The following is a 26,481-nucleotide window of genomic DNA, read 5'->3' as shown; positions in this document are numbered from 1 at the left end:
TCTAATTATATCCATTCACAGCCACAGTCAGTGAATATTGTGCAAAGAGACTGCCAAAAAAGGTTTTGCCAAGTAGGTTCCCAGATGGGACAGCTGAGGTGGCTGCTGTGTTTGCAAAACGGTCTCTATAAAAGTGGAGTTGGGATGCCTCTGTCCTGTCCTTCCTCAAAAGCCTTTAAGGTATGTATACATGGAAGAACTCCTGGCTAGTCTTACACTCCTGATGAAAATGATCATTCACTTAAGGGAGATGGCTACTATTTCCCAAATTTTAATTTCTCTCTCTGACAGTCCTACGATGACGACATCGTACACAATATAGTTACTAATATTTTGTGATTAAATGGAAAACAATGAAAGAATCTGCATTCTCTTGTCTTTCAACAGTAGTTTCTGCTTTGAGCCTGCTACCTTCTGCATCTGATAACACAAGAGGTAAGAGTAATTTATTACTACACTCTAAAGAATAAAGAGATTTCTATATTGCTATGTCTTAAAGAGCTACCAGTTTATTTCCTAGTTTAGTACTGGGAATAGGATACAAGAAGCAGTTGTTTAGAGCTGGCTTCTCATAAAATTCTGGCTTTTCAGGCCACTTACCCACACAAAATCTAGTGACTCTTCTCTTTGACATGTGAGAACTTCAGAAAGAATGCAAGGATCACATCTAATATTTAATATGAACTATTACTGCAACTTAACCTCTGAGGATATTATCAGGAGGGATAAAATCAATAACGTGTAGCTACACAAGTCAAAATTTCCAGGTGCCAATCCAGGCTTTGCACCAACTCTAGTTGCCTGGGTTAAGACAGTTGGCTTTGTGTATCTTAAAATACAGCATGTTGCGGTGGAATTAGCATTGAACCTGGACTTAAGACAACAGGGCTCACATCCTAACACCACCACTCACACCTTTGGAACACTGCAAGACTCTTCAATTTTCTGGGCCTCGGTTTCCTCATCAGTAAAATAAGGAAGCTGAATCCTACATAACTATTCAGGTGCCTCCAGCTCTTGTAAACTATGATCTAAGTCAATGGTTCCAAGGACTTCTCCACAGAACTGAAACGTTTAACAGATCTCCCTCACTCCATGTATTGGAATGTGTACTTTTACTACTACACTAGAAATATAAAATATACATAATAATAAAAACACTATATATTTAATAACTATTTTGAATGAGTTTATATTAAATATAGCAGCTATATTAGATATATTCATTAAAAGAGAAAACATAGTTTGGGAATGTTGCTTGTTTGAACTTGAGACCATTATCACTGTGCAGGTGGATTCAAGGACCTTGGGGATCCTTGGGGGTTTGTGACCCTCACGTTTGGAAATGATTTATCTCAGACTGAAATGAGAAGCATCCTTTCTGAGTTCTGTGGATATACTGCATCGTAGTAATCTCTGCAAAGCAGGATGTTGTTAATTCAAAACTGCCTGGTGTGAAAACAAACACAGAAACAAAAAAAGCTTTTCTCCTTGCAAGAGAAAGCCCTAACATTAAATGTTCCGATATCTGAAAATATGTCTAAATTTCAGAATTGCCAAGAGACTATTAGAGGTACAAATTAGATAGATTTCAGGGATACAGTGGCAAACACCCAAACTTTCTAAGTCAACGGAAGTTTAATCCTGATGATTAAGGACCAAGAGTTCTTCTGGAAAGCCTACAAAATGTTGAGGCTGTTGCTATCATTGCTGTTGGCAACCAACACATGGCTTTCCACCTTCTTTAACTCTGGTCAGTCATCTGGGCTAAAGGACTTATTTTCTCATAATTAATTTGTGAGTGAGAAAAAAAAAGTTCACTTTGGCTTGAAACTTTATACTGGCTATCCATTTCAGAAGAAAGATTTAGAGGACTGAAGGAAATGACCAACCTAGATAGCATATTCAAAAGCAGAGACATTACTTTGCCAACAAAGGTCCATCTAGTCAAGGCTATGGTTTTTCCAGTGGTCATGTATGGATGTGAAAGTTGGACTGTGAAGAAAGCTGAGCGCAGAAAAATTGATGCTTTTGAACTGTGGTGTTGGAGAAGACTCTTGAGAGTTCCTTGGACTGCAAGGAGATCCAACCAGTCCATTCTAAAGGAGATCAGTCCTGGGTGTTCTTTGGAAGGACTAATGCTAAAGCTGAAACTCCAGAACTTTGGCCATCTCATCTGAAGAGTTGACTCATTGGAAAAGACTCTGATGCTGGGAGGGATTGGAGGCAGGAGGAGAAGGGGACAACAGAGGATGAGATGGCTGGATGGTGTCACTGACTCGATGGACATGAGTTTGGGAGAACTCCAGGAGTTGGTGATGGACAGGGAGGCTTGGCGTGCTGCAGTTCATGGGGTCGCAAAGAGTTGGACATGACTGAGCGACTGAACTGAACGGATGTTTTTTTAAAGAAAGAGAAATGGGAAGATAAAAATATAGATATATACCTAAAATAATAAGCATCAGATAAAATCAACTGGTATGCTGAAATCTAGCTTAAAAAAATCATAGACCAAAGATATACAATCACTATGAAATTTTACTAAGAATTCAGATGTTTTAATTCAAGAGTCTTTTAAAGTTATCTTCTGTTTAGATAAACCATGACTTCCACAAATTTTAAGAACAGATTATAGAAAAAGACTTTTATATGACTTAGGACAAAATCATTTGTTGCATTTTCAGCTTTCATTGTACTTATCCTTTTGCTTACCTAATACCTTTGAGTTAATCAGGAGTATATTTGTGTTTATCAGGTATTTTCAACCTGGAATTTTGTTCAAAAAACAGATTTCCCTTTTCATACATCCAACTTTAATAATTTTCACATTCAATTAATAAATCTAGTTTTAATAATTTGAGGCAGGAGGAAAATTTGCCTGAGTAGTTGAGTTTTTAAAATAGGTTCATTTAGATGGTAAAGCCATTAGAAATAGTTATTTTCCATTTCTTTTATAATCACAACGTCAAAAAAAAAAAAAGGCAGGGGGTTTGGAAAAGGAAACAAAAGAATAAAAGCAAGGAGAAGAAGAAAAAATTCTGAACACATTGCAGATGTTGCTGGTTGAAACGTCAATTACTCCACATTTGTCAAGGATGGCTAATAATACAGAGGATAGAATAGAGGCTTAAATACCACAAATACTAAGCTATCAAGATAAGGCTTTCAAATCAGTGATCTGCGCTTCCAGCACACTGGCATAGCACACAGGAGTAAGTCCTCAAGTCAAAGTGAGGAATAAGCACAGCCACTGACCAAAAAGCAATGGGAAGAGGTCCACCTGCACCCTGGTTCACCATCCAGCTCTGTTTCTCCATCTAGGTATCTGCTGCCACCAGTAACCTGCAGCCATGAGTTCAGACCAGGAAATGGCTATTTTTGGGGAGGCTGCTCCTTACCTCCGAAAGTCTGAAAAGGAGCGCATCGAGGCCCAGAATAAGCCTTTTGATGCCAAGACCTCAGTCTTCGTAGTGGACCCTAAGGAGTCCTTTGTGAAAGCGGCCGTGCAGAGCAGGGAAGGGGGGAAGGTGACAGCCAAGACCGAAGCTGGGGCGGTGAGTAGAGCATCTGGAGGGCATGCGATTGGGCCCCACTGCCCGATAGGAGAGCCGACACTTCTTTACTGATCTGGCTCCTCCTCTTTGACTTGACAGACAGTAACTGTGAAAGAAGACCAAGTCTTCCCCATGAACCCTCCCAAATATGACAAGATCGAGGACATGGCCATGATGACCCACCTGCACGAGCCTGCTGTGCTGTACAACCTCAAAGAGCGTTATGCAGCCTGGATGATCTACGTGAGTTTGTTCTCATGGACTCTGTTCACACAGGTGGTTAATATTTTGAAAAACAGTACTAATGTCCTGATGAAATAATTACATTCCTTTTTTCCTTTATGGTGCAGACTTACTCAGGCCTCTTCTGCGTCACCGTCAACCCCTACAAGTGGCTGCCGGTGTACAATGCAGAGGTGGTGACGGCCTACCGAGGCAAAAAGCGCCAGGAGGCCCCGCCCCACATCTTCTCCATCTCTGACAACGCCTATCAGTTCATGCTGACTGGTGAGTGGGGTGTTTGCCATGTGCATCTTGTTAGGAGATGAGACTCTAGCAGAGAGAGACTAACCATAGGAGAAAGAGACTCTACTCATCTCAACACACTCTTTGAGGTGGTCCCCTAATGCCATTGCCCTTTGCCCAGAACCAACCAAAACATACTCCAGATTATAAGGTGTATCTGGAATTAGAGCAGTCATACTATGAATCTTCTTCCTGGAATGCTGTCTCAGCTAGACCATTCTAAGGCACAACAGCACCTTGGGGAAGGGACTGAGAGATTTCCTCTTCAGAGAGAGTAGAATATCAAAATGAGCCTTTAGTTTTCCCTAAAAATGCGACTAAGGCCATGATTACTTCCAAAGCTACCACCTTCACTGTGCTGACTCCTTCTCCCACACTAAAAATATCTCTAGTGCCTTTTTTCATTACTTGTTGTACTTACAATAAACATGCTACTAACTTGTCATCTAACTTGTCACGGTGTGCATTTAGTGCAGAGTATAAAAAGAGAAAGTCTGCTGCTTCCTTGCAGTGTTCTGTTTCAGCGGTGGTCTGTAAGCTGATGCGATGGGGGAGCCTCAGGGAGCAGGAGAGGAGGGAGCTGGGAAAGGTGCTGGGCCTGGGGACCACCAAGCCCTCAGGATTGCTGAAAAATACTAGCTTCATACCATTGTATTAATTTACCATTTACAAATATATTTAAAAATGGTATTGACTGCCTATAATTTCTCTTTTATAGACCGAGAGAATCAATCAATCCTGATCACGTAAGTAGACTTTTGCTTTGTTTTCATGACTGAAATAGCTGCTGGTTTTAGGAACTCTACTGATTTGGTTATTTTTTTTTTTATCTTGATTTCTTTTACACAGCTGTAAACATTATATATTATATATTGCATGCCTGCTCAGTCCGTGGGATTTCCCCGGCAAGAATATTGGAATCTGTTGCCATTTCCTACTTCAGGGCAAATATTTATTTTAATTAAAAAATTTTACTGTACAAATACATCTTTGTGTATTTAAATTAAACTATTTTTTGTAGCTTCTTCCTTTTGTTTCACAGTTATTAAGTTCTTTCTCATCCCAATGGCTGAATAATAGTTAACTTTGTCATTCATATTTGTTTTTCATAATTTTATTTTTTTAATTTTTATTTTTTTACTTTACAATATTGTATTGGTTTTGCCATACATCAACATGAATCCACCACGGGTGTACACGTGTTCCCCATCCTGAACCCCCTCCCACCTCCCTCCCCATACCAATCCCTCTGGGTCATCCCAGTGTATCAGCCCCAAGCATCCGCCCCGAGCATCCTGTATCATGCATCGAACCTGGTCTGGCGATCCATTTCACATATGATATTATACATGTTTCAATGCCATTCTCCCAAATCATCCCACCCTCGCCCTCTCCCACAGAGTCCAAAAGACTGTTCTATACATCTGTGTCTCTTTTGCTGTCTCGCATACAGGGTTATCATTACCATCTTTCTAAAGTCCATATATATGCATTAGTATACTGTATTAGTGTGTTTCTTTCTGGCTTACTTCACTGTGTATAATAGGCTACAGTTTCATCCACCTCATTAGAACTGATTCAAATGTATTCTTTTTAATGGCTGAGTAATACTCCATTGTGTATATGTACCACAGCTTTCTTATCCATTCATCTGCTGATGGACATCTAGGTTGTTTCCATGTAATGGCTATTATAAACAGTGCTGTGATGAACATTGGGGCACATGTGTCTCTTTCAATTCTGGTTTCCTCAGTGTGTATTGCCCAGCAGTGGGATTGGTGGGTCATATGGCAGTTCAGTTTCCAGTTTTTTAAGGAATCTCCACACTGTTCTCCATAGTGGCTGTACTAGTTTGCATTCCCACCAACCGTGTAAGAGGGTTCCCTTTTCTCCACACCCTCTCCAGCATTTATTGCTTGTAGACTTTTGGATAGCAGCCATTCTGACTGGCATGAAATGGTACCTCATTGTGGTTTTGATTTGCATTTCTCTGATAATGAGTGATGTTGAGTATCTTTTCATGTGTTTTTTAGCCATCTGTATGACTTCTTTGGGAAAATGTCTGTTTAGTTCTTTGGCCCATTTTTTGATTGGGTTGTTTATTTTTCTGGAATTGAGCTGCAGGAGTTGCTTGTATATTTTTGAGATGAATTGTTTGTCAGTTGCTTCATTTGCTATTATTTTCCCCCATTCTGAAGGCTGTCTTTTAACCTTGCTTATAGTTTCCTTTGTTGTGCAGAAGTTTTTAAGTTTAATTAGGTCCCATTTGTTTATTTTTGCTTTTATTTCCAGTATTCTGGGAGGTGGGTCATAGAGGATCCTGCTGTGATTTATGTCAGAGAATGTTTTGCCTATGTTCTCCTCTAGGAGTTTTATAGTTTCTGGTCTTATGTTTAGATCTTTAATCCATTTTTAGTTTATTTTTGTGTATGGTGTTAGAAAGTGTTGTAGTTTCATTCTTTTACAAGTGGTTGACCAGTTTTCCCAGCACCACTTGTTAAAGAGATTGTCTTTTCTCCATTGTATATTCTTGCCTCCTTTGTCACAGATAAGTTGTCCATAGGTATGTGGATTTATCTCTGGGCTTTCTATTTTGTTCCATTTATCTATATTTCTGTCTTTGTGCCAGTACCGTACTGTCTTGATCCTCTACATAGAAAACCCTAAAGACTCCGCCAGAAAATTACTAGAGCTAATCAATGAATATAGTAAAGTTGCAGGATATAAAATCAACACACAGAAATCCCTTGCATTCCTATATACTAATAATGAGAAAATAGAAAGAGAAATTAAGGAAACAGTTCCATTCACCATTGCCAACGAAAAGAATAAAATACTTAGAAATATATCTACCTAAAGAAACTAAAGACCTATATATAGAAAACTATAAAACACTGGTGAAAAAAAAATCAAAGAGGACACTAATAGATGGAGAAATATACTGTGTTCATGGATCAGAAGAATCAATATAGTGAACATGAGTATACTACCCAAAGCAATCTACAGATTCAGTGCAATCCCTATCAAGCTACCAATGGTCATTTTTCACAGAGCTAGAAGAAATAATTTCACAACTTGTATGGAAATACAAAAAACCTCAAATAGGCAAAGCAATCTTGAGAAAGAAGAATGGAACTGGAGGAATCAACCTGCCTAACTTCCAGCTCTACTACAAAACCACAGTCATCAAGAGAGTATGATACTGATTTGGTTTTTATCTGACAGCGGAGAATCCGGGGCAGGAAAGACTGTGAACACGAAACGTGTCATCCAGTACTTTGCAACAATTGCAGTCACTGGGGAGAAGAAGAAGGAGGAACCAACTTCAGGCAAAATGCAGGTGGGTCAGGTTGCCAGGTCAGCGTGTGAGCTGTCAGGTGAGGAACTCCCAAGCCCCAGATGTGAGCACTGCTCTTGCCTTGGCAGGGGACTCTGGAGGATCAGATCATCAGTGCCAACCCCCTGCTGGAGGCTTTTGGCAACGCCAAGACCGTGAGAAATGACAATTCCTCTCGCTTTGTGAGTCTCTGGGTCACAGAAGGGTTTTCTTGGGTCTTAAATGCTCACAAAGGCATCTCTCAGTCATTATTTCAATCTCTTATTACTCATGTGCTGTTTTGTATGTAAAATCATCTTTTTCACTTGCAAGGGTAAATTCATCAGGATCCACTTCGGTACCACAGGGAAACTGGCTTCTGCTGATATTGAAACATGTGAGTAACAGGACCTTCTGAACAGAATCCAGAGTGACAGTGATAGACTGGAGGAACATCTTACAGCTCCTGCTGGGCCTAAGAGCCTGTGCAACACCAAACATGCCCTTGGGAAACGCCAGTCTAACCAGAGCCGAAGGTGTGCTTCACCCACTTCAGTCAGGAGCTAACTCTGATATAGAAACTGCCAGGAATTGTTGGGCTTGTCAGAAGGATTTCAGCCTCACAAGACATTTCAAATTTTTCTATGAAAAAACTAAGACTAGGGGTACATTAGTTGAGTTTAGTGTATGAGATTTCTTCCTTAGTGTGAGTTTGATAAATCTTGCTCTTAGTAACTACTCTATTATTAAGTGAGCAGAGATGCTGAGGAGGAACAGGTTATCAATAATCAATTGTCAAGGATCCTATGTATGAGAAATGAATATGTCTTGAGACAGACAACTTTAGCTTCCTTCAAGAGGGGTAAGAGTAACCACAGTGGTAAAGACAAAAATACATGGTACCTCATAGGACCATTCAGCTGAAATCACAAGGGGCCAATGAAATTTTTAGTTCATGACCCCATGATCCAAAGTCACTCCAAGAACTTGATCAGTTTTCCCTCTAATCCCATGTCCGCTTGCCATTGCAGATCTTCTGGAGAAGTCTAGAGTCACTTTCCAGCTGAAGGCAGAAAGAAGCTACCATATTTTTTATCAGATCATGTCTAACAAGAAGCCAGAACTAATTGGTATGCAAGAGCTTAAGTATATTAATTTAAAAGCTAACATCTTTATTAGTCCCTTCTAATGTAAAACATACACCCTAAATTCTATGTACCCAGAAATGCTCCTAATCACCACCAACCCATATGACTATGCCTTCGTGAGTCAAGGGGAGATCACAGTCCCTAGCATCGATGACCAAGAAGAGTTGATGGCCACAGACGTAAGTTTCACATGCAGTTTTTAAAATGAATTGTTATATATGGGAATGACAGTGACAACCCTGCTGTAGGTGTGGTTCAGGACACAGTACAAAGTCTTCTAAATAAGTGAGTGTCTTATGTCCCAATTCTGTCCTCTCATCTCTCCTGGCAGAGTGCCATTGAAATCCTGGGCTTCACTTCGGATGAAAGAGTGTCCATCTACAAGCTCACAGGGGCAGTAATGCATTATGGGAACCTGAAATTCAAGCAAAAGCAGCGTGAGGAGCAAGCAGAACCAGATGGCACTGAAGGTACCAAATGAATCCCCAACTGGGTTAAATGAGAGAAAATAGGCTAGTAAACCGACTCCAAGCTCATGTCTCCTTTACACCTGAGCATCTGATGGACACACAAATAAAACCCCACATAGCAGTGATTCCCTCCTTACTCTGCCCATAGGTGTTGTGGGGCCACAGTAGGCCATGCTGGATATCTGAATTGTGTCTCTGCAGTTGCTGACAAGGCTGCCTACCTCCAGAGTTTGAACTCTGCTGATCTGCTCAAAGCCCTCTGCTACCCCAGGGTCAAGGTCGGCAATGAGTTTGTCACCAAAGGCCAGACTGTGCAGCAGGTAAGTGCACAACCTCTGTGAATCATACATTTTCCAGGCCTTCAGGTCATGTCTTTAATAAGAGCAATAATTATTACTCTGTCCATGAAGGTATACAATGCAGTGGGCGCTCTGGCCAAAGCCGTCTATGAGAAGATGTTCCTGTGGATGGTCACCCGCATCAACCAGCAGCTGGACACCAAGCAGCCCAGGCAGTACTTCATCGGGGTCTTGGACATTGCTGGCTTTGAGATCTTTGATGTGAGTTAGCAGAAACTTTGCACGAGAAAAGCTTACCAATCTTGCTGTGGCAGTCATTACTACAAAGAGTCTATAAAAAAGTTAACACCGTAACACCTTAAATTGACACATCAAAGACAATCAAAAAGTCCATGAAAGGGTATCACCTTTGGGTTCAAACTCCACCTCTGTCATTTCCTACCTGTGAACTTCGATAATGGAAATGTTATTGACCTCAAACAGGGTAAATTCAACTAAGACCTGTAGAGAAAGCTCATAGCACCCCAGATAAAGGATCTACTTCTGTGAAGCTTTTGCCATTACAAGATTTCTGGATTTAAAGACCTAAGTGCCATCCCCCAGCACATAGTTAGCAATTTCATAGTTAGCAGAGAGGGCTGTGTGGAAGACAAGGACAAATTCAAAGCACAATTCTGAGATTCCTACCTGCGCTCCATGGCCAGTAGAGGGGACGGAAATGGCATGGTAAAGAAACTCAAATTCATCTGCCTGAGACAGAATACCTCCTATACAGTTTACCCAAGTCTTCTCCCCAACAGCAGTGTTTCAGGTATGTCTGATCCGGAGGTGTCATTTCCACACCTTTCTCTATGAGTGCACTCATGGACATTGGATGAGATTGTCTGGGTTTAGGAACAAAAGCATTTCCAGAAATCCTCAACCCAACATGGGAAGAGAGAAATAATATTGTTCTAAGCAACAATATGAAGAGTAATTCACATATTTTCAAATGAGAGCTTAGGACAGTGTAAACCAGCAAACTTTTTGAGAGTTTTCAATAACAGTTTTTTACTGAGATATAATTCATATCTCATGCAGTTCACCCAGTTAAGTACTGAATTCAATGATATATTTACAGATGTGTGCAATAGATTTTAGGACATCTTCATCCACCCAGTGGGCAACCACTCCCCACTAAGCAGTCAGTTCCCATTTCCCTCTTACCCCATCCCCTGGAAATCTGCTTTCTACCTGTATGGATGTGCTTATTCTGGACATTTCATGTAAATGACATCATACACTACGTAGAGCTTTGAACCTGGCTTCCTTCGCTCAGCCTACTATTTGCAAGGTTCACCCGTGTCTTAGAACCCCTTTGGCTTCTGCGTATGGGGACATCGCTCTGAGTCGGGTTGTGTTTTCATGCAGGGAGCAGTTAGGCTAACTATGTAAGAAGAGTCCTTTCAAAGAGAAGCTGTTATCACAAGAAGAATGCTCACTTCTTTTTTCTACTTATTTAGTTCAACAGCCTGGAGCAGCTGTGCATCAACTTCACCAACGAGAAGCTGCAACAGTTTTTCAACCACCACATGTTCGTGCTGGAGCAGGAGGAGTACAAGAAGGAAGGCATCGAGTGGACGTTCATCGACTTCGGGATGGACCTGGCCGCCTGCATCGAGCTCATCGAGAAGGTTCGCCTTCCTTTCTCAGACCACGGGTCCCACTGCTGACCCGTATTTAGAGGAAAATCACAAATCTCACTGCACACTTGGGTAAAAGGTTTCTATTGGTAACTAAGATCAGGGAAGGTCCTTTGGCCGACTCTGAGGTAGATGATCTGGTAAAAGGAGACTGAGTCTTGCCTAGAGTCCAGAACTCTACCCTCCCTCATAGTCTGATGACAAGTCTGATTCTTAAACCATCTCTCCTTATTAAAGGGCTCCGAGGAGAGCATGATTCACTCATTTCTGTCCGTTTTGGAGTCATTCCTGCTGGCATTTGAAGGTGGAGTTCCTAGTACTTTAAAGCAGGGGCTCTCAGTTGTGCCAAAGACCCCACAAGTACTGAGTAAACCTGCACATCCCCCTAAGCTCGCTCCTGGAAATCTTCTGGGGAAAGGGTAGGGTAGGGCCTCGGAATCTGCATTTTTACCAGGTGTCTCTGACACAACCCACTGGCAAGTCACACTTGGAGGAACACTGCTCCAAGGCTTTGGGGCAAAGACACAAACTCCACCGGAGGTCCTTCCTTGTTCATTTTACTCTCCATCATATCCCAGAGCTCAGCACACACCTGGGTATTGATAGGCACCCAAGTAATACTTGCCATTTAACAACTTCTGACCAAAGAAATCAGTTTTCACTAACTGTAAAGAATGATACGATGTACTTACTCAAGTAGGATCAGAATGCTACCCACTATTTCTGCAGGCAGACAATTCAAGTGACATGTTTCTCTTCTTCTCCCAGCCTATGGGCATCTTCTCCATCCTGGAAGAGGAGTGCATGTTCCCCAAGGCCACAGACACCTCCTTCAAGAACAAGCTTTATGAACAGCATCTTGGAAAGTCCAACAACTTCCAGAAACCCAAACCTGCCAAGGGCAAGGCTGAGGCCCACTTCTCCCTGGTACACTATGCGGGCACTGTGGACTACAACATTGCCGGCTGGCTGGACAAGAACAAGGACCCCCTGAATGAGACGGTGGTCGGGCTGTACCAGAAGTCTGCAATGAAGACTCTGGCTTTCCTCTTCGCTGGAGGTCCAAGTGCTGAAGGTTATGTTTAAGATCAATTATATATTCTTAAGAGTCTCAAAACAGAAATATATTGCTTATCAGAGACAGATATAACAAAATCTACCATTGAAAATACTGGCCAATGTGGAGCTAATAGAATGAGGTATATTTAATAAGCATGGTATCATTCTAAGATCACCGACTTTCAAAGCTACAGTTGACACTATGGATACTCTGTCTATAGCCTCATTTCACCAATGAGGAAACAGAGACTCCAAGAGGTTAAGGGACTTACTCAGGATCATAGAGCTTGTTTATACCATTTTAACAATATTGGGTTTTCCAAGGATTCAGCTAAGCTAGAAATGAGGACATCTTTTGTCAGCCTACCAGTGCTTAAGAAATTGAAGTTTTATTCTCCTAAACCCCAGTGTGCAAGTAACAGGACAAAGGTATAGGCAAATAGGAAATAGGACTTCCTTGCAGGTTTCCAGAGGTTCACCACCTGGGGCCAAGCATGCAACTTTGCCTTCGCTCCTGCAATTGTGTGCACTAAGGAGGCATTACTACACTGTCTCTTGGGCACTTCCTTCAGGGGACAGAATTGGCCAGTTTGGAGTAGCTGTCTCCCATCCCTTCCCCACATATATTCTTTTCACCCACAAGGGTTTTTTGTTCTTGTTGCTGTTGTTCTAAATGCCTATTACATGAACCAACACATATTTTCTTAATCTAAAGTTGAAAGGGGAGAGACATGGAAAGATAGGAATGACACAAGTGAATGAGTGCAAATTTAAATTCTCAAGGGAATTTTGGCAGCCCTGATGTCTATGGATAATTGTAAATAATTTTAATTTTTCCATTTCATGTTTCAGAGGGTGGCGGTGGAAAGAAAGGTGGCAAGAAGAAGGGTTCTTCTTTCCAGACTGTGTCAGCTCTTTTCAGGGTACAGTATATTCTTGAATTCCAAAGGGTTACTTTTGTAAAAAATAATATGACCATAACTTAAAAAATTATTTTAAATAAATATATGGTGAAACTGAGGTAGTGACATACTAAAAAAAAAAAAAAAACTGGAAAATTCTTTAAGGAAAAATTTAGCAAAAAGACCCATGGTGTGTCTCTTTTTCATATAAACTTTTAGATAAATTAATCATTTACCCCTTAAGCCCAATACCTAAAAGCTCTGAGAGTAAGCAAATTTCACATGAAATCAAACCCTCTTTGAAGCAGATGTAGTCAGTTACATCTACTTCATATGACTGAAGTCTCAATACAAATTTTCTCTGATTGGCAGCACTTGAGGAAAATAAACTGAAGTTGGCTGATTTTTTGTAATCCATTATTTCTTCTCTATAATCCATACATATGATTTCTCCTGGTCATCATGACTTGTTCTTCACTGAGACAGCTCATTAAAATGTGAAATGGGGGCAAATTCACTAAGGATCATTGATAGGAACTCTCGTGTTGATGCAAGTAGAAATTACTTTGAAACTTTTAACATGGTTCCACAGGAGAATCTGAATAAGCTGATGACCAACCTGAGGAGCACTCACCCCCACTTTGTACGCTGCATCATCCCCAATGAAACTAAAACTCCTGGTAAGGCACTTCGGATACCCAGACAAGCTCCAGTGTGACTTCTCAGGAGACTATTATATGGAAAACATGTCTTTTTTTAGGGGCCATGGAGCACGAGCTGGTCCTGCACCAGCTGAGGTGTAATGGTGTGCTGGAGGGCATCCGCATCTGCAGGAAGGGCTTCCCCAGCAGAATCCTGTATGCAGACTTCAAACAGAGGTTTGTGTCTCTTTATTTTTCCCTTTCAGTGTGTTAGTTTATATAAAAATTGCCATTTTTATCTACAGCTCATTTTTATCTACTGCCATCTACAACTCATTTATAAGACTTTTCCTTGAAAAATGAGCTTCAGCCATTTTAAAGGTGATTGTAAAAGAAAGAAGCCTTGGTTTACATAGTCATTAAGTTTTTCATCCTATCTTCTCAAGTTTTACAAAAGGCATTGATGGTTTTAATGGAAATTTTTCCTCCAAAACTCAAACTAATTTTTTCAATGGTAGCTACCAAGAGTTTCATTTTCCTTTTCAGTGAAAATCCACATTTTTATATTCTTTTTATTCTGACAGATATAAGGTTCTAAATGCAAGTGCTATCCCAGAGGGTCAGTTCATCGACAGCAAGAAGGCTTCTGAGAAACTTTTAGGGTCTATTGACATTGACCACACCCAGTACAAATTCGGTCACACCAAGGTACCAGCAACCCTAATTTCTACCATAATTCACCCCCTCTGGGCTTTCTTATGAGCAGAAGTAACATATTTAACTTGTACTCTGGCAAGGTTTTCTTTAAGGCTGGCCTGCTGGGAATTCTAGAGGAGATGCGAGATGAAAAGCTGGCTCAGCTCATCACACGCACTCAGGCCATTTGCAGAGGGTTCCTGACGAGAGTGGAGTTCAGGAAGATGATGGAGAGAAGGTGAGGAAACAAGTACAAGTCTCACTTCTCCACATTTTCATAGCTTAATCCAGTCATTATTTTTGTTGAGAGATGTTAACTTTCCACATTCTTCTTCACTTGCCTCTTTTCTTCCAACAGAGAATCCATCTTCTGCATCCAGTACAATGTCCGTGCTTTCATGAACGTCAAGCACTGGCCCTGGATGAAGCTGTATTTCAAGATCAAGCCCCTCCTCAAGAGTGCAGAGACAGAGAAGGAGATGGCCAACATGAAGGAAGAATTTGAGAAGACCAAAGAAGAGCTGGCTAAGTCAGAGGCAAAAAGGAAAGAACTTGAAGAGAAAATGGTGACTCTGATGCAAGAGAAAAACGACTTACAACTCCAAGTTCAATCTGTGAGTATGAGACATTGCACAGTTCAGCTACATATCATCCAATCAGTGACTGGATATGAGGCTTTTTTAAACTTAAGATTCATAAATAAATGGTTTCCATTGAAACATTTGTTATAATTGTTTATCCTTCAAAAACTCTAAAACTCAGACCTAAAGAAGAGTAGATGCAAAGTCACAAATTATGCCCTATAGGTTCAAGGCACATTCATGCATAGTTCCGTCATCAGTGAGCAAAGTCACACACACAAAAAAAATCCATAAACATTTTCCTTTCTTTCTAGAACCTTCCCTTCATTATACTGTTCTCCCCTTAATAAATGTTTTTGTGCATAAAATGAAAGTTATGTTGCTTTTACCAGGACAGAAAAAAGGCTAAATTAATCCCCCCTCAAATGTGAGAAAACTGATCCCTAGAATGAATAAGTAACTTTTCCAAAGTAGCCAAGGAGCAGATTTTGCCAAAAGGCTAGTTTTATTGATTTGACCTTCTACACATGGATATTTGGAAGAAATTCACTATTATATTTATTTAATCAGTAGGTTGCAATTACTAACATTTTGTCCATTTGATTAAGTTGACAAGTTAGTTAGCATATGTGTTGACCATTCTGACTGAGTCATTGAAGTTTGCTCATTTTAATACATTGTTGTCTATTTGCAGATACAGCTTAAACAAATGAATATGTTTCCTTTCCCCTTCTAGGAAGCAGATGGCTTGGCTGATGCAGAGGAAAGGTGTGACCAATTGATTAAAACCAAAATCCAACTTGAGGCAAAAATCAAAGAGCTAACTGAGAGAGCAGAGGATGAGGAAGAGATCAATGCTGAGCTGACGGCCAAGAAGAGGAAACTGGAGGACGAATGTTCAGAACTGAAGAAAGACATAGATGACCTTGAGCTGACACTGGCCAAGGTTGAGAAGGAGAAACATGCCACAGAGAATAAGGTACAAATCGTGACCCATTTTAAAGTTCACAAGTGCGAGCTTGTTACTGATATATTTTAACTGCATGTTTAATCCTGAAATTATTGAATGTGTAAAGTACTGTTATAATTATGTCATCTCTTTAGTCTTGATCACTTTTATCCATTTACCTTGACCTTTATCTCCCATATTTTTCAGCCACATAGGCCTGGGTTAACTTGTAGTTTCCATTTTTCATCTCAGGTTGACATTATTCTAAAATATTACTGTGTTTCTCATCAAGACAACAGGATGTCATTAATATTCCTGTAATTTGTTTAACTCTAAAGGTGAAAAACCTCACAGAAGAGATGGCAGGCCTTGATGAAAACATTGCAAAGCTAACCAAGGAGAAGAAGGCCCTTCAGGAGGCCCACCAGCAGACCCTGGATGACTTGCAGGCAGAAGAAGACAAAGTCAACACCCTGACCAAATCTAAAACCAAGCTAGAACAGCAAGTGGATGATGTAAGTGTGAAAAACACGGTGTTTCCTCTTAAGGTGAAATAAACAATTGTGACACTCAACCATCAGTAGTGCTCATAAGCCTTTTATTGCTGATTTGAAAATAATAATTAAAGCTTTCATGCTATTTGCTGTATCTTTTAAAATTCTCCTGTGTCTTTGAAAGCTACATTCAGTGCTTAAGAACTGAAACAAATAAAATACATTATAAACTTAGCTTGAAGGATCTCTGGAACAAGAGAAGAAACTTCGCATGGACCTAGAGAGAGCCAAGAGGAAACTGGAGGGTGACCTAAAATTGGCCCAAGAATCCACAATGGATATAGAAAACGATAAGCAGCAACTGGATGAGAAACTCAAAAAGTGAGTATGAGAGAATACATTTGTAAGCTGCTCACTATCTGGATCTCAAAAATATTGCTTCACGGCATACAGAAAAAACAAATACAAATAATGACATCTTTGACTTTTGTACTTAATGAAAACGGTACACTTCTGACTTGTAAAACACCCACTTAGCACTTCCTCATCACCAGCCATACAAAAATGTTCAGTTACACATAGAAAAGAAGACTGGCAAGAGGACACGGCGTGAGCTAACATGCTGCTCTCCTCACAGGAAGGAGTTTGAAATGAGCAATCTGCAAAGCAAGATTGAAGATGAACAGGCCCTCGGGATGCAGCTGCAGAAGAAGATCAAGGAGTTACAGGTAAGTCCATGGTTTCCGTCAGTCTCATCCATCCTGACAGAATTACCAATGAGCTTAACGCAGCTCACAATGAGCTTCTCCCCACCTCCAGGCCCGCATCGAGGAGCTAGAGGAGGAGATCGAGGCCGAGCGGGCCTCCCGCGCCAAAGCAGAGAAGCAGCGCTCAGACCTCTCCCGGGAACTGGAGGAGATCAGCGAGCGGCTGGAAGAAGCCGGCGGGGCCACTTCCGCCCAGATTGAGATGAACAAGAAGCGGGAGGCCGAGTTCCAGAAGATGCGCAGGGACCTGGAGGAGGCCACCCTGCAGCACGAGGCCACGGCGGCCGCTCTTCGCAAGAAGCACGCGGACAGTGTGGCCGAGCTGGGGGAGCAGCTCGACAACCTGCAGAGGGTCAAGCAGAAGCTGGAGAAGGAGAAGAGCGAGATGAAGATGGAGATCGACGACCTGGCCAGCAACATGGAGACTGTCTCCAAAGCCAAGGTATGTACTAACCTGTCCCATTTCATCTTATTTTCCATGACTCAAAATGACTGAGTTTCTATATGATCTAATCTAACTGTACAAGCCTTAGACATTATTTCAAACTTTAAAATTATTAATAGATATTACTATATTGAAATAAATCATTTTAATCTTCCAATCTCCTTTGTAGAAAAATCACTTTAAACTTTGTCATTATTACCATGAAAGAATGAAAATACAGAAGAAAAAAAAAACTTATATAAAAACCATATTCTCCATGATGCAGAATTTAAATGACGTTCTTGTTCCAAAAGACAATAATCTAACTTTTACAATAGTTCATTTATTCATTTAGCCAAAATCAGGTGTCTCTGACTTTGCATCCAAGGCACTGTGCAGAGCTTTGCAGTAGATAGGAAGGTAAAGAAAACTCAGCCCCTTTGTGCAAAGAGTTACAGCTCCCCAAACTTACAAAGAGAAGCATGTTATCTTTCCCTGTTTTCTACTTCCCACCACAGGGAAACCTCGAGAAAATGTGCCGTACACTAGAGGACCAACTGAGTGAAGTGAAAAGTAAGGAAGAGGAGCACCAGCGCCTAATCAATGAACTGTCAGCCCAGAAGGCACGTCTACACACAGAGTCAGGTCAGCGAACGTGGAGGGCCTGGAGTGCAGGGTACATCTATCAAAAAGGAATCATTTCTTTGGCCATGTACACCCCTTTATCACGGATATGTTATTCCTCCATCTTTTTGCTGTGAGACAGTAGGATGATTACAAGTTATAATCAGAAAAAAAATTAATATCAATGGGCTAAAGAGATTTTTTTTTTTGCCTCAGCATTACTCAAACCACCCCCCTCCACTTTAAAATACCAAAGAAAACTCCCACACTTTTTGAAGAAAAGAATAAGAAATAAACTTCTCAACAGCATCAAAGTTCTTGAGTTACTCTCCCTGTCATATGAAATAACAGAGTTCTGGTGTTATTTCATTCATTAAGCTATTCTTCACCTAGACAACAGAACTAAATCTCCACATTCTGTCTCTCACAGGTGAATTTTCACGACAGCTGGATGAGAAAGATGCTCTGGTGTCTCAGCTATCCCGAGGCAAACAAGCATTTACGCAACAGATTGAGGAATTAAAGAGGCAGCTAGAAGAGGAGACTAAGGTGAGAATTCTCCAGCTGATGCCTTCAGTCACTCTGCAGCATATCACCCTATCCACCTCTACACTGAGAATATCAGTGATCAGAGCACAAACTTAGAATGCACACTTTCTGTCGGTCCAGGCCAAGAGCGCCCTGGCCCATGCCCTGCAGTCAGCCCGCCACGACTGTGACCTATTGCGGGAACAGTACGAGGAGGAGCAGGAAGCCAAGGCCGAGCTGCAGAGGTCAATGTCCAAGGCCAACAGCGAGGTGGCCCAGTGGAGGACCAAGTATGAGACGGATGCCATCCAGCGCACGGAGGAGCTGGAGGAGGCCAAGTATGAGCTCTTAGCAAGGCGGGTGGAAAGAAATAGACTCTTTAATATAGTGAAGGAAAAATAAAAGAAAGAGACTATTCCATGGAGATAGGGGAAGAATTTCAGCCTATATATGTAGAGTGGTGGACTCCACCATATTCTCCTTCTGTCAGCCCAGTGTATGTCCACTAGAGAATGGGCCAAGACCAGAGCCCTCACCCTATTTCTTTCCACCAAAATGAATTAGTAACTATCCGCATATCCTTTATGAATTAAGAAAATTCATTTTCTTTTTACTATGAATATTATAATTAACAGCAATCTGTTTATCCTTACCTGGAGTACTATTAGTTCAGAATAAGACTATCATCCTTTCCCATCATTTAACTAAAACCAGTACCAATGAACTTACTAATTACACACGCTGTGGAATAAAACTCATGGGAGGTAGACATGGAAGGAAAATAACCATTATATTCTAGTGAAGGAAGTTTTCTAAAGTTTGATTTATCTCAGCAGTTGTTAGAATTAAACAGAATGAGAGAGTCTGATGAGCTTTTGCAGAGGAAGCATCCTGGTTATGAGTGTGGGCTGAAAGAGAGCAGTAAGACTTTGGAGAAATGTAATAAGGGAATAACATTTATTCTCTTAAGGGACCAAACCTAGAAAACTATTGATTAATTGTATGACATTGACAGTGTCACTCTGGGCCACAGTTTCCTCATTTGTAAAGAGGACAATACTAGAAAATGGTTGAGGATCCTATTCAAAGTTAAAAGTCTTTAGTGCCAGGCTTCCTGTTCATGGCTGTCCCTTCTTCCTCACCCTCACATCCTCACATTGCTTGCTCCATTAAAGTGCTTACTCAGAATCTCCATACCCCCTCCACCATTACCACCAGCAAACACACCAAAATGACCTCATACATTGTTGAATATCTCCAAGATAAAAAAGAATTCACTAGGGAAAACAGAATTGCAGAAGAGATAAAACAGATGCTGAGAAGGTATTTTAGAAAACTGTAACAATTCATGGGCAAAGGAGCAAAAAGTCTTGGGGAAAATATGCTAGTCAGCAGCTTGATAACGTTCATGGCGGTAACTCTGACTCTGCTCTTGGTCATTCACACTGACCAACTTCTCAGGAAGAAGCTGGCCCAGCGTCTGCAGGAAGCTGAGGAACACGTAGAAGCGGTGAACGCCAAGTGCGCCTCCCTTGAGAAGACCAAGCAGCGGCTCCAGAATGAGGTTGAGGACCTCATGCTCGACGTGGAGAGGTCCAATGCTGCCTGCGCGGCTCTCGATAAGAAGCAGAGGAACTTTGACAAGGTGGCTCAGCCTATACAAACTCCACCCATGTTTTATTAATACTTAGTCTCCCTTTCTCCATCAGCTGACAATTTATTATTTTTCAGGTCCTATCAGAATGGAAACAGAAGTATGAGGAAACTCAGGCTGAGCTTGAGGCCTCCCAGAAGGAGTCCCGCTCTCTCAGCACTGAGTTGTTCAAAGTCAAGAATGCCTATGAGGAGTCCCTGGACCAACTCGAAACCCTAAAGAGAGAAAACAAGAACTTACAGCGTGAGCCTTTGTAATCTTTCAATTTCAAAAATGGTAGACAAGTATCTTTTCAATTTTTCATCTTTCTCAACTGAACTTTGTATTTTATTATTAAACTACAGAGGAGATTTCTGACCTGACCGAGCAAATTGCAGAGGGAGGAAAGCATATCCATGAACTGGAGAAAGTAAAGAAACAGACAGAACAAGAGAAGGGTGAACTTCAGGCTGCTCTAGAGGAAGCAGAGGTACATGCTTTGTTTGCTCACCTATGCATTATACATAAATTGAAAAATTAATAGCCACTGAGATCTATCACGTTGCAGACTTTCAGGGGATAACTCATGTTATTCAGCAAGAAATATTGAATTGAACCTTAGGAATATAGAACTAAAAGGCTAAACTAAGTTGTATTAGAGTTTGTGAGTTTTTCTAATGCCTGCTTGAAGAAATCATCATAATGTACTCCCCAAAGGCACTCCTTAGATAATTTAAATGTTTCTTTTTCTAAAGGCATCTCTCGAGCATGAAGAAGGCAAAATCCTTCGCATCCAACTTGAGTTAAATCAGGTGAAATCAGAGATCGACCGGAAAATTGCTGAAAAAGATGAAGAAATTGATCAGCTAAAGAGGAACCATCTCAGAGTTGTGGAGTCCATGCAGAGTACCCTAGATGCTGAGATCAGGAGCAGGAATGATGCCCTGAGGATCAAGAAGAAGATGGAGGGAGACCTCAATGAAATGGAAATCCAGCTGAACCATGCCAACCGCCAAGCTACTGAGGCAACAAAGAATCTTAGAAACACACAAGGAGTACTGAAGGTACATTGGGATAAACAAACATGGTGTTATACAGTCTGGGAGTAATTGTGTGAGTCAAATTTTAATATTTCAGGAGGACTATATGCCATAAGTCATCTGAATAGTACAGTAGTTAACTGAAATTTTGCTGCACACAGTTGAAAAACAGCTTAATTCTTAAAAGCCCAGGGCAGAATTTACTTTGTCATCTGAAAAGAAGACAAAGTGATGAGGGGTGACAAGACAGAGTGATGAATGATTTTAGCTACATATCACTGCACAAATCACTTCACTTACGTGGACTGCATGTGTTTAATGTATAAATAGAAACATAATATGTATATCTCTATTTATTTAACATTTATAAAATAAGACCATTTTATTAGCTCATCTCTAAGGATACTTTCCTAATCCAAAATTGTATAGCTTTATTCGTGGCATTTTCTTTAATGACTCAGGATCTAAAATAATATAACATCACATGCTTGGGTAGAACTGCCACCCAAGCTACAAAGAATTTGTCTTTAAAGAGACTTGAGGATTTTTCCTGTCCAATCATGCACTCAGTTGTCAAGATCAATGTGTGTACGTGACCCTAAAGTAGTATTTGCTTTAACTGGAGCATCAGTAAGAGCCCTTTGCTCCATCTGCGCAGGACACTCAGCTCCACTTGGATGATGCCATCAGGGGCCAGGATGACCTTAAGGAGCAGCTGGCCATGGTTGAGCGCAGAGCCAACCTGATGCAGGCTGAGATTGAAGAACTGAGGGCATCGCTGGAACAGACAGAGAGGAGCAGGCGAGTAGCAGAGCAAGAGCTTTTGGACGCCAGTGAGCGTGTGCAGCTCTTGCACACACAGGTGAGGTTTGGGACTATGGTTGAGCAAATCCACTCCCTGAAGCTGAAGACCATTGCAGAGGATAAGCTTGTTCAACAGTTAGGAGGAACCTTGGCAAGGAGTTCAGGAAAATGCACAGCAGTAAATATGCACTGGGGTCCAGCAGATTCACAAATACATTTATAGGCTGGCTTAATCATGTTGATTTGAAATAATTTACTGTTCTAGAAACTTCTGTTTAAAGAAAGCACAAAAGGCCCTCTATTAATAATATTTACAACATCAGTAACCCATCTTATCTTGTAAGTCTAAGCTGCAAACAGATAAATCAAATGCAAGAAGGCCACAGTACCTCTAGTCAGCATTTGTTGTTTATAATGGATTTGTGAAATCAGTGGTGGTTATATCCTCACAATGGCTAATAAGCAGCACTTAATATTCATGTAATAAATGTCATGGAAAGATATTCACAATATAATAAGTTAAAAAAGCAATTTAATCATATAGAAAGCATTATCCTTTCTTTTAAAAATACCCAGAAAACATCCAGAAGTGTAAACAAAGGTTTTATCAACAGTTATCTCTGGGTAGTAAGAATATAGTAATTATTCTTTGTCTCTTTTTTGCTAATGTATATGTCAACTAATTTTTTTTACAATAAGCATATATTATTGTAGACTTTCTTAAAGTTGCAATATATGGAAATAGCCATCATGAAAAGTTAAAATCACATACTACAAAATAATTTTAAAATCAAGTTAAAATGCAGTATTTTTGTTACTCATCATTAGTATCCCTAAATTGACTGCATATTTCAAATACTGTCAACTTTCTAAAAATGTAAGAGATCCTTGGTTCATTTTTGTACCAATAATGATGCTATTTATCCATATAGAGCCAACAAATGTGAATAAACAACTAAAAATTAATAATCCATTCATCATGAGCTATGCGATGCTACCTGCAGCACTTCACATTTTTTCCTGGGGCAGTGGTCGTGCTTTATACTTACAGCAGCCACTGATAATAGTTGAATATGCTTGGTATCCAAAATTAATTTTCATCTGGAAGAATCTAAAAGAATTTTTATTAATAGACATAGTAGGTAGAAAGAAGGGAAGTGAAACTTAGAGTCTACCTTTGATTTGGTTTTTATTCTGAATATTTCTTATGATCAATAATTTTATGCCTAGTAAAAATAACAATGTAAATAGGTATAATACAATTAAATGACCTTGTCTTCTTTTTTACTAATTTGAAACAGAACACTAGCCTGATCAACACCAAGAAGAAGCTAGAGACAGACATCATGCAAATCCAGGGAGAGATGGAGGACATTGTCCAGGAAGCTCGCAACGCAGAAGAGAAAGCCAAGAAGGCCATCACTGATGTGAGCAGAGGGCCACCTAGGGTCGTCAAGCTAGAATCTTGATGGGCTGTCTCAACTAGTTTTATTTTACTGCTAATTAGGCGGCCATGATGGCTGAGGAGCTAAAGAAGGAGCAGGACACCAGCGCCCACCTGGAGCGGATGAAGAAGAACCTGGAGCAGACGGTCAAGGACCTGCAGCACCGTCTGGATGAGGCTGAGCAGCTGGCCCTGAAGGGCGGGAAGAAGCAGATCCAGAAGCTGGAGGCCAGGGTGGGGCTCCCAACCTGTTCAACTCCCATGCTGCTAGTTACAGCCAAGTGGCTAACCATCTTTGTACTCTTACAGGTGAGGGAGCTCGAAAATGAGGTTGAAAATGAACAGAAGCGCAATGCTGAGGCTGTCAAAGGTCTTCGGAAACATGAGAGAAGAGTGAAGGAACTCACTTACCAGGTGACAAGCTTTTCCATGTAATTCAGGCCAACTGCTTTCAAGAAAATAAAAATAAAATGTTTTCAAATTATGACACTATCTATTTGCTACCTCTTTCATTGCAGACTGAGGAGGACCGCAAGAATGTTCTCAGGCTGCAAGACTTGGTGGACAAGTTACAAAGCAAAGTTAAAGCCTACAAGAGACAAGCTGAAGAGGCTGTGAGTACCTCTACAGCGAGAGAAAAACATTTAGGAGCAGGCCAGGTTTTGTGGAGACAGAATTTAAGAGGCTTTTTTTAAGGCAAAGAACACAGAATTGGGAATATGAAATTGGGTTTGAAAAATGAATATTTAGAAGGAAAAAAACCATAACATCAATTACTGGAGCCTTGAAGATTCAGGTTCATCTCTTCTGAGATCTCCATAAGCAGTTTTCCAGACATGGTAGTATAGAAATGTTTCTTGGTTATAACTCACTTCCCTCCCTATCTAAAACACTCAGCAACAATGAGTACTCGCAGAGGTGTGCAAATGAGAGCTCTGAATCTAAGCCTTATTTAAGTTTATGATGAATCCACCTAGAACATTTCTTTTTTCATTTGGTTGCAGTTCTCTTTCTCATGGGCTTCCCAGGTGGCTCAGTAGTAAAGAAACCGCCTTGCCAATGCAGCAGTTTCTGGTTCAATCCCTGGGTCAGAAAGATACCCTGGAAAAGGAAATGGCAACTTACTCCAGTATTCTTGCCTGGGAAATCCCATGGACAGAGAAGCCCGGTGGGCTACAGTCCATGGGGTCACAAACAGTCGGACACAACTTAGTGACTAAGCACTTATGCGCACTGTCTCATACTGTTAATTCTAAAATCCTTTCTTAAGATTCTCTGCATCCAATACTACCACGGTACCTACTTTTAAGAGTTTGTTTTACAGAAACAAGGTTGACTCAAATTCCTTCTACTTTGATCTCCCTGTTGTCACTGTAGCATCTTAAGTTTACCAAGAAGAGAGTTAAATAAGAGATAATGAACAGGGAGTTGTAAGCCCAAACAACACAGAGGCGAATGTGTGGGATGCCCTGTCCCTAACAGGTATATTACCAAAGAATAGAACCTTCTGTTTCTCACTTACGAAGCAAATCCTGTAGCTGCTCCTAGTAACAAAGGCAGTAAGAATCAGGAAATATCACATTTTCTTGTTCTCTCAAATGCATTTCTTTTCTCAGGAGGAACAAGCCAATGTTAATCTTTCCAAATTCCGCAAACTCCAGCACGAGCTGGAGGAGGCTGAGGAACGGGCTGACATTGCCGAGTCCCAGGTCAACAAGCTGCGGGTGAAGAGCCGGGAGGTTCACACAAAAGTCATAAGTGAAGAGTAATTCATTCTAATGCAAAAAGGTGACCAAAGAAATGCACAAAATGTGAAATTCTTTGTCACTGTCAAATGTAATTTTAATATCAAGGAAATAAATCAGCAGAGAATTTTGCAATCTAAAAATACATGTGTCTCTTAATTACAAGCTCAACAGTGCTATTAGAACTAAGTCATTTGTTCAGTATTTGTTATGCTCCTACTGTGTGCAGTCAGAGACAATGACAAAAAACGAATGTGGTCAGTGAACCAATTTTCATAGAAGGCAAGTGAAATGAAGCAAAGGTGTTTAATGGACCCTCAATTCCATTCAACCATTTTTACTGAGTACCAAGAATGTGTCTGTACAGAAATGGGCACCATGGATTTGACCACTGTGTCCTTGCTCTTGAAGACCTCAAGCCAGCAAGTCATGGCAATTCAGATTCTGGTACAGTATGCATACTCTGAGAAGCATGGAAACAAAGTGTGGTCACAACAGAGAATGAGATGCGAACCTGGGGAATCCAGGAAGGCATCTCAGAGGAGACGGAGTTAGCTCCCAAAAGATGAATAGATAGCTAGCATGTGAAAGAGAAAAGGAAATGAGCATTCTAAGAAGAGAAAACAGCATCAGATCTCAGAATAGTTGAAGCAGAGGCTCCATGAGCAAAGAGCATCTGAGAAGGCCAGAGATAGCAGCTGAGACCTGACTGTGAGGGGCACAGCCCCACACGCAGGCCTGAGGAATTAGGACAAGCATCTAACTGGTCACATTTCATGTGGAGGAGAGTTGATGTAATTCTGGTAGTAGCGTGGAGGATGGAGGAGAATAGGAAAGAACAGAGCCTGGAGAGACTGTGGAGCTTTTTACATGAGATAGACTGGAGATGACAGCGACAGAAATGAACAAGAATGCAGCATGAAAGCAGGGCTCCAACACTGCTATAAGAAAGGCCTGGGAGAGAGCATGAGAAAGTTAGACAGTTTCACACCGCTCAAACTTCACAGTCACTTTGTAGTTACAGATTTTATTTCCTTCCAAGGGAAAAGCTTTTCCTTGGAACCACCTACTCTCCAAGAAAAAGGATAGAACTTTAAAGATAAATCTTCCTTTTGACCTAATTTCTACATACACTTCTGCTTACCAAGAAACCTAA

The 26,481-nt window shown here is 40.8% G+C and overlaps 1 protein-coding gene across 1 annotated transcript; it reads left to right on the top strand.

The window, feature by feature from the left end:
• Positions 1 to 162: 162 nt before the first annotated feature.
• On the top strand, positions 163 to 25,473 carry LOC138447473 (myosin-4). Its single transcript, XM_069603409.1, has 40 exons — positions 163 to 180; positions 388 to 435; positions 3,322 to 3,554; positions 3,654 to 3,797; positions 3,905 to 4,061; positions 4,798 to 4,825; positions 7,305 to 7,419; positions 7,506 to 7,598; positions 7,729 to 7,792; positions 8,427 to 8,525; positions 8,619 to 8,722; positions 8,875 to 9,013; positions 9,215 to 9,333; positions 9,424 to 9,573; positions 10,815 to 10,985; positions 11,763 to 12,069; positions 12,906 to 12,976; positions 13,548 to 13,635; positions 13,716 to 13,833; positions 14,181 to 14,304; positions 14,394 to 14,530; positions 14,651 to 14,906; positions 15,610 to 15,852; positions 16,161 to 16,337; positions 16,552 to 16,697; positions 16,954 to 17,044; positions 17,136 to 17,525; positions 18,026 to 18,152; positions 18,562 to 18,680; positions 18,801 to 18,997; positions 20,121 to 20,304; positions 20,391 to 20,556; positions 20,658 to 20,782; positions 21,048 to 21,356; positions 21,991 to 22,194; positions 23,438 to 23,563; positions 23,644 to 23,814; positions 23,890 to 23,994; positions 24,099 to 24,194; positions 25,197 to 25,473. The coding sequence occupies exons 3-40, from the start codon at positions 3,351 to 3,353 to the stop codon at positions 25,347 to 25,349; spliced, it is 5,817 nt and encodes a 1,938-aa protein (XP_069459510.1). The 5' UTR covers positions 163 to 180; positions 388 to 435; positions 3,322 to 3,350; the 3' UTR covers positions 25,350 to 25,473.
• Positions 25,474 to 26,481: the final 1,008 nt, after the last annotated feature.

This window comes from Ovis canadensis, chromosome 11 (assembly GCF_042477335.2).
Source record: "Ovis canadensis isolate MfBH-ARS-UI-01 breed Bighorn chromosome 11, ARS-UI_OviCan_v2, whole genome shotgun sequence".
Taxonomy (NCBI): Eukaryota; Metazoa; Chordata; class Mammalia; order Artiodactyla; family Bovidae; genus Ovis; species Ovis canadensis.
This window is presented reverse-complemented; position numbering and strand designations above follow the sequence as displayed.

Excerpts from the sequence above, each read along its gene's own strand:
- LOC138447473 (XM_069603409.1), top strand. The coding sequence starts at position 3,351 with ATGAGTTCAGACCAGGAAATGGCTATTTTTGGGGAGGCTGCTCCTTAC. Across the intron at positions 13,834-14,180 it reads TATGCAGACTTCAAACAGAG|ATATAAGGTTCTAAATGCAA; the intron begins GTTTGTGTCTCT and ends TTATTCTGACAG. Across the intron at positions 15,853-16,160 it reads AACATGCCACAGAGAATAAG|GTGAAAAACCTCACAGAAGA; the intron begins GTACAAATCGTG and ends TTAACTCTAAAG.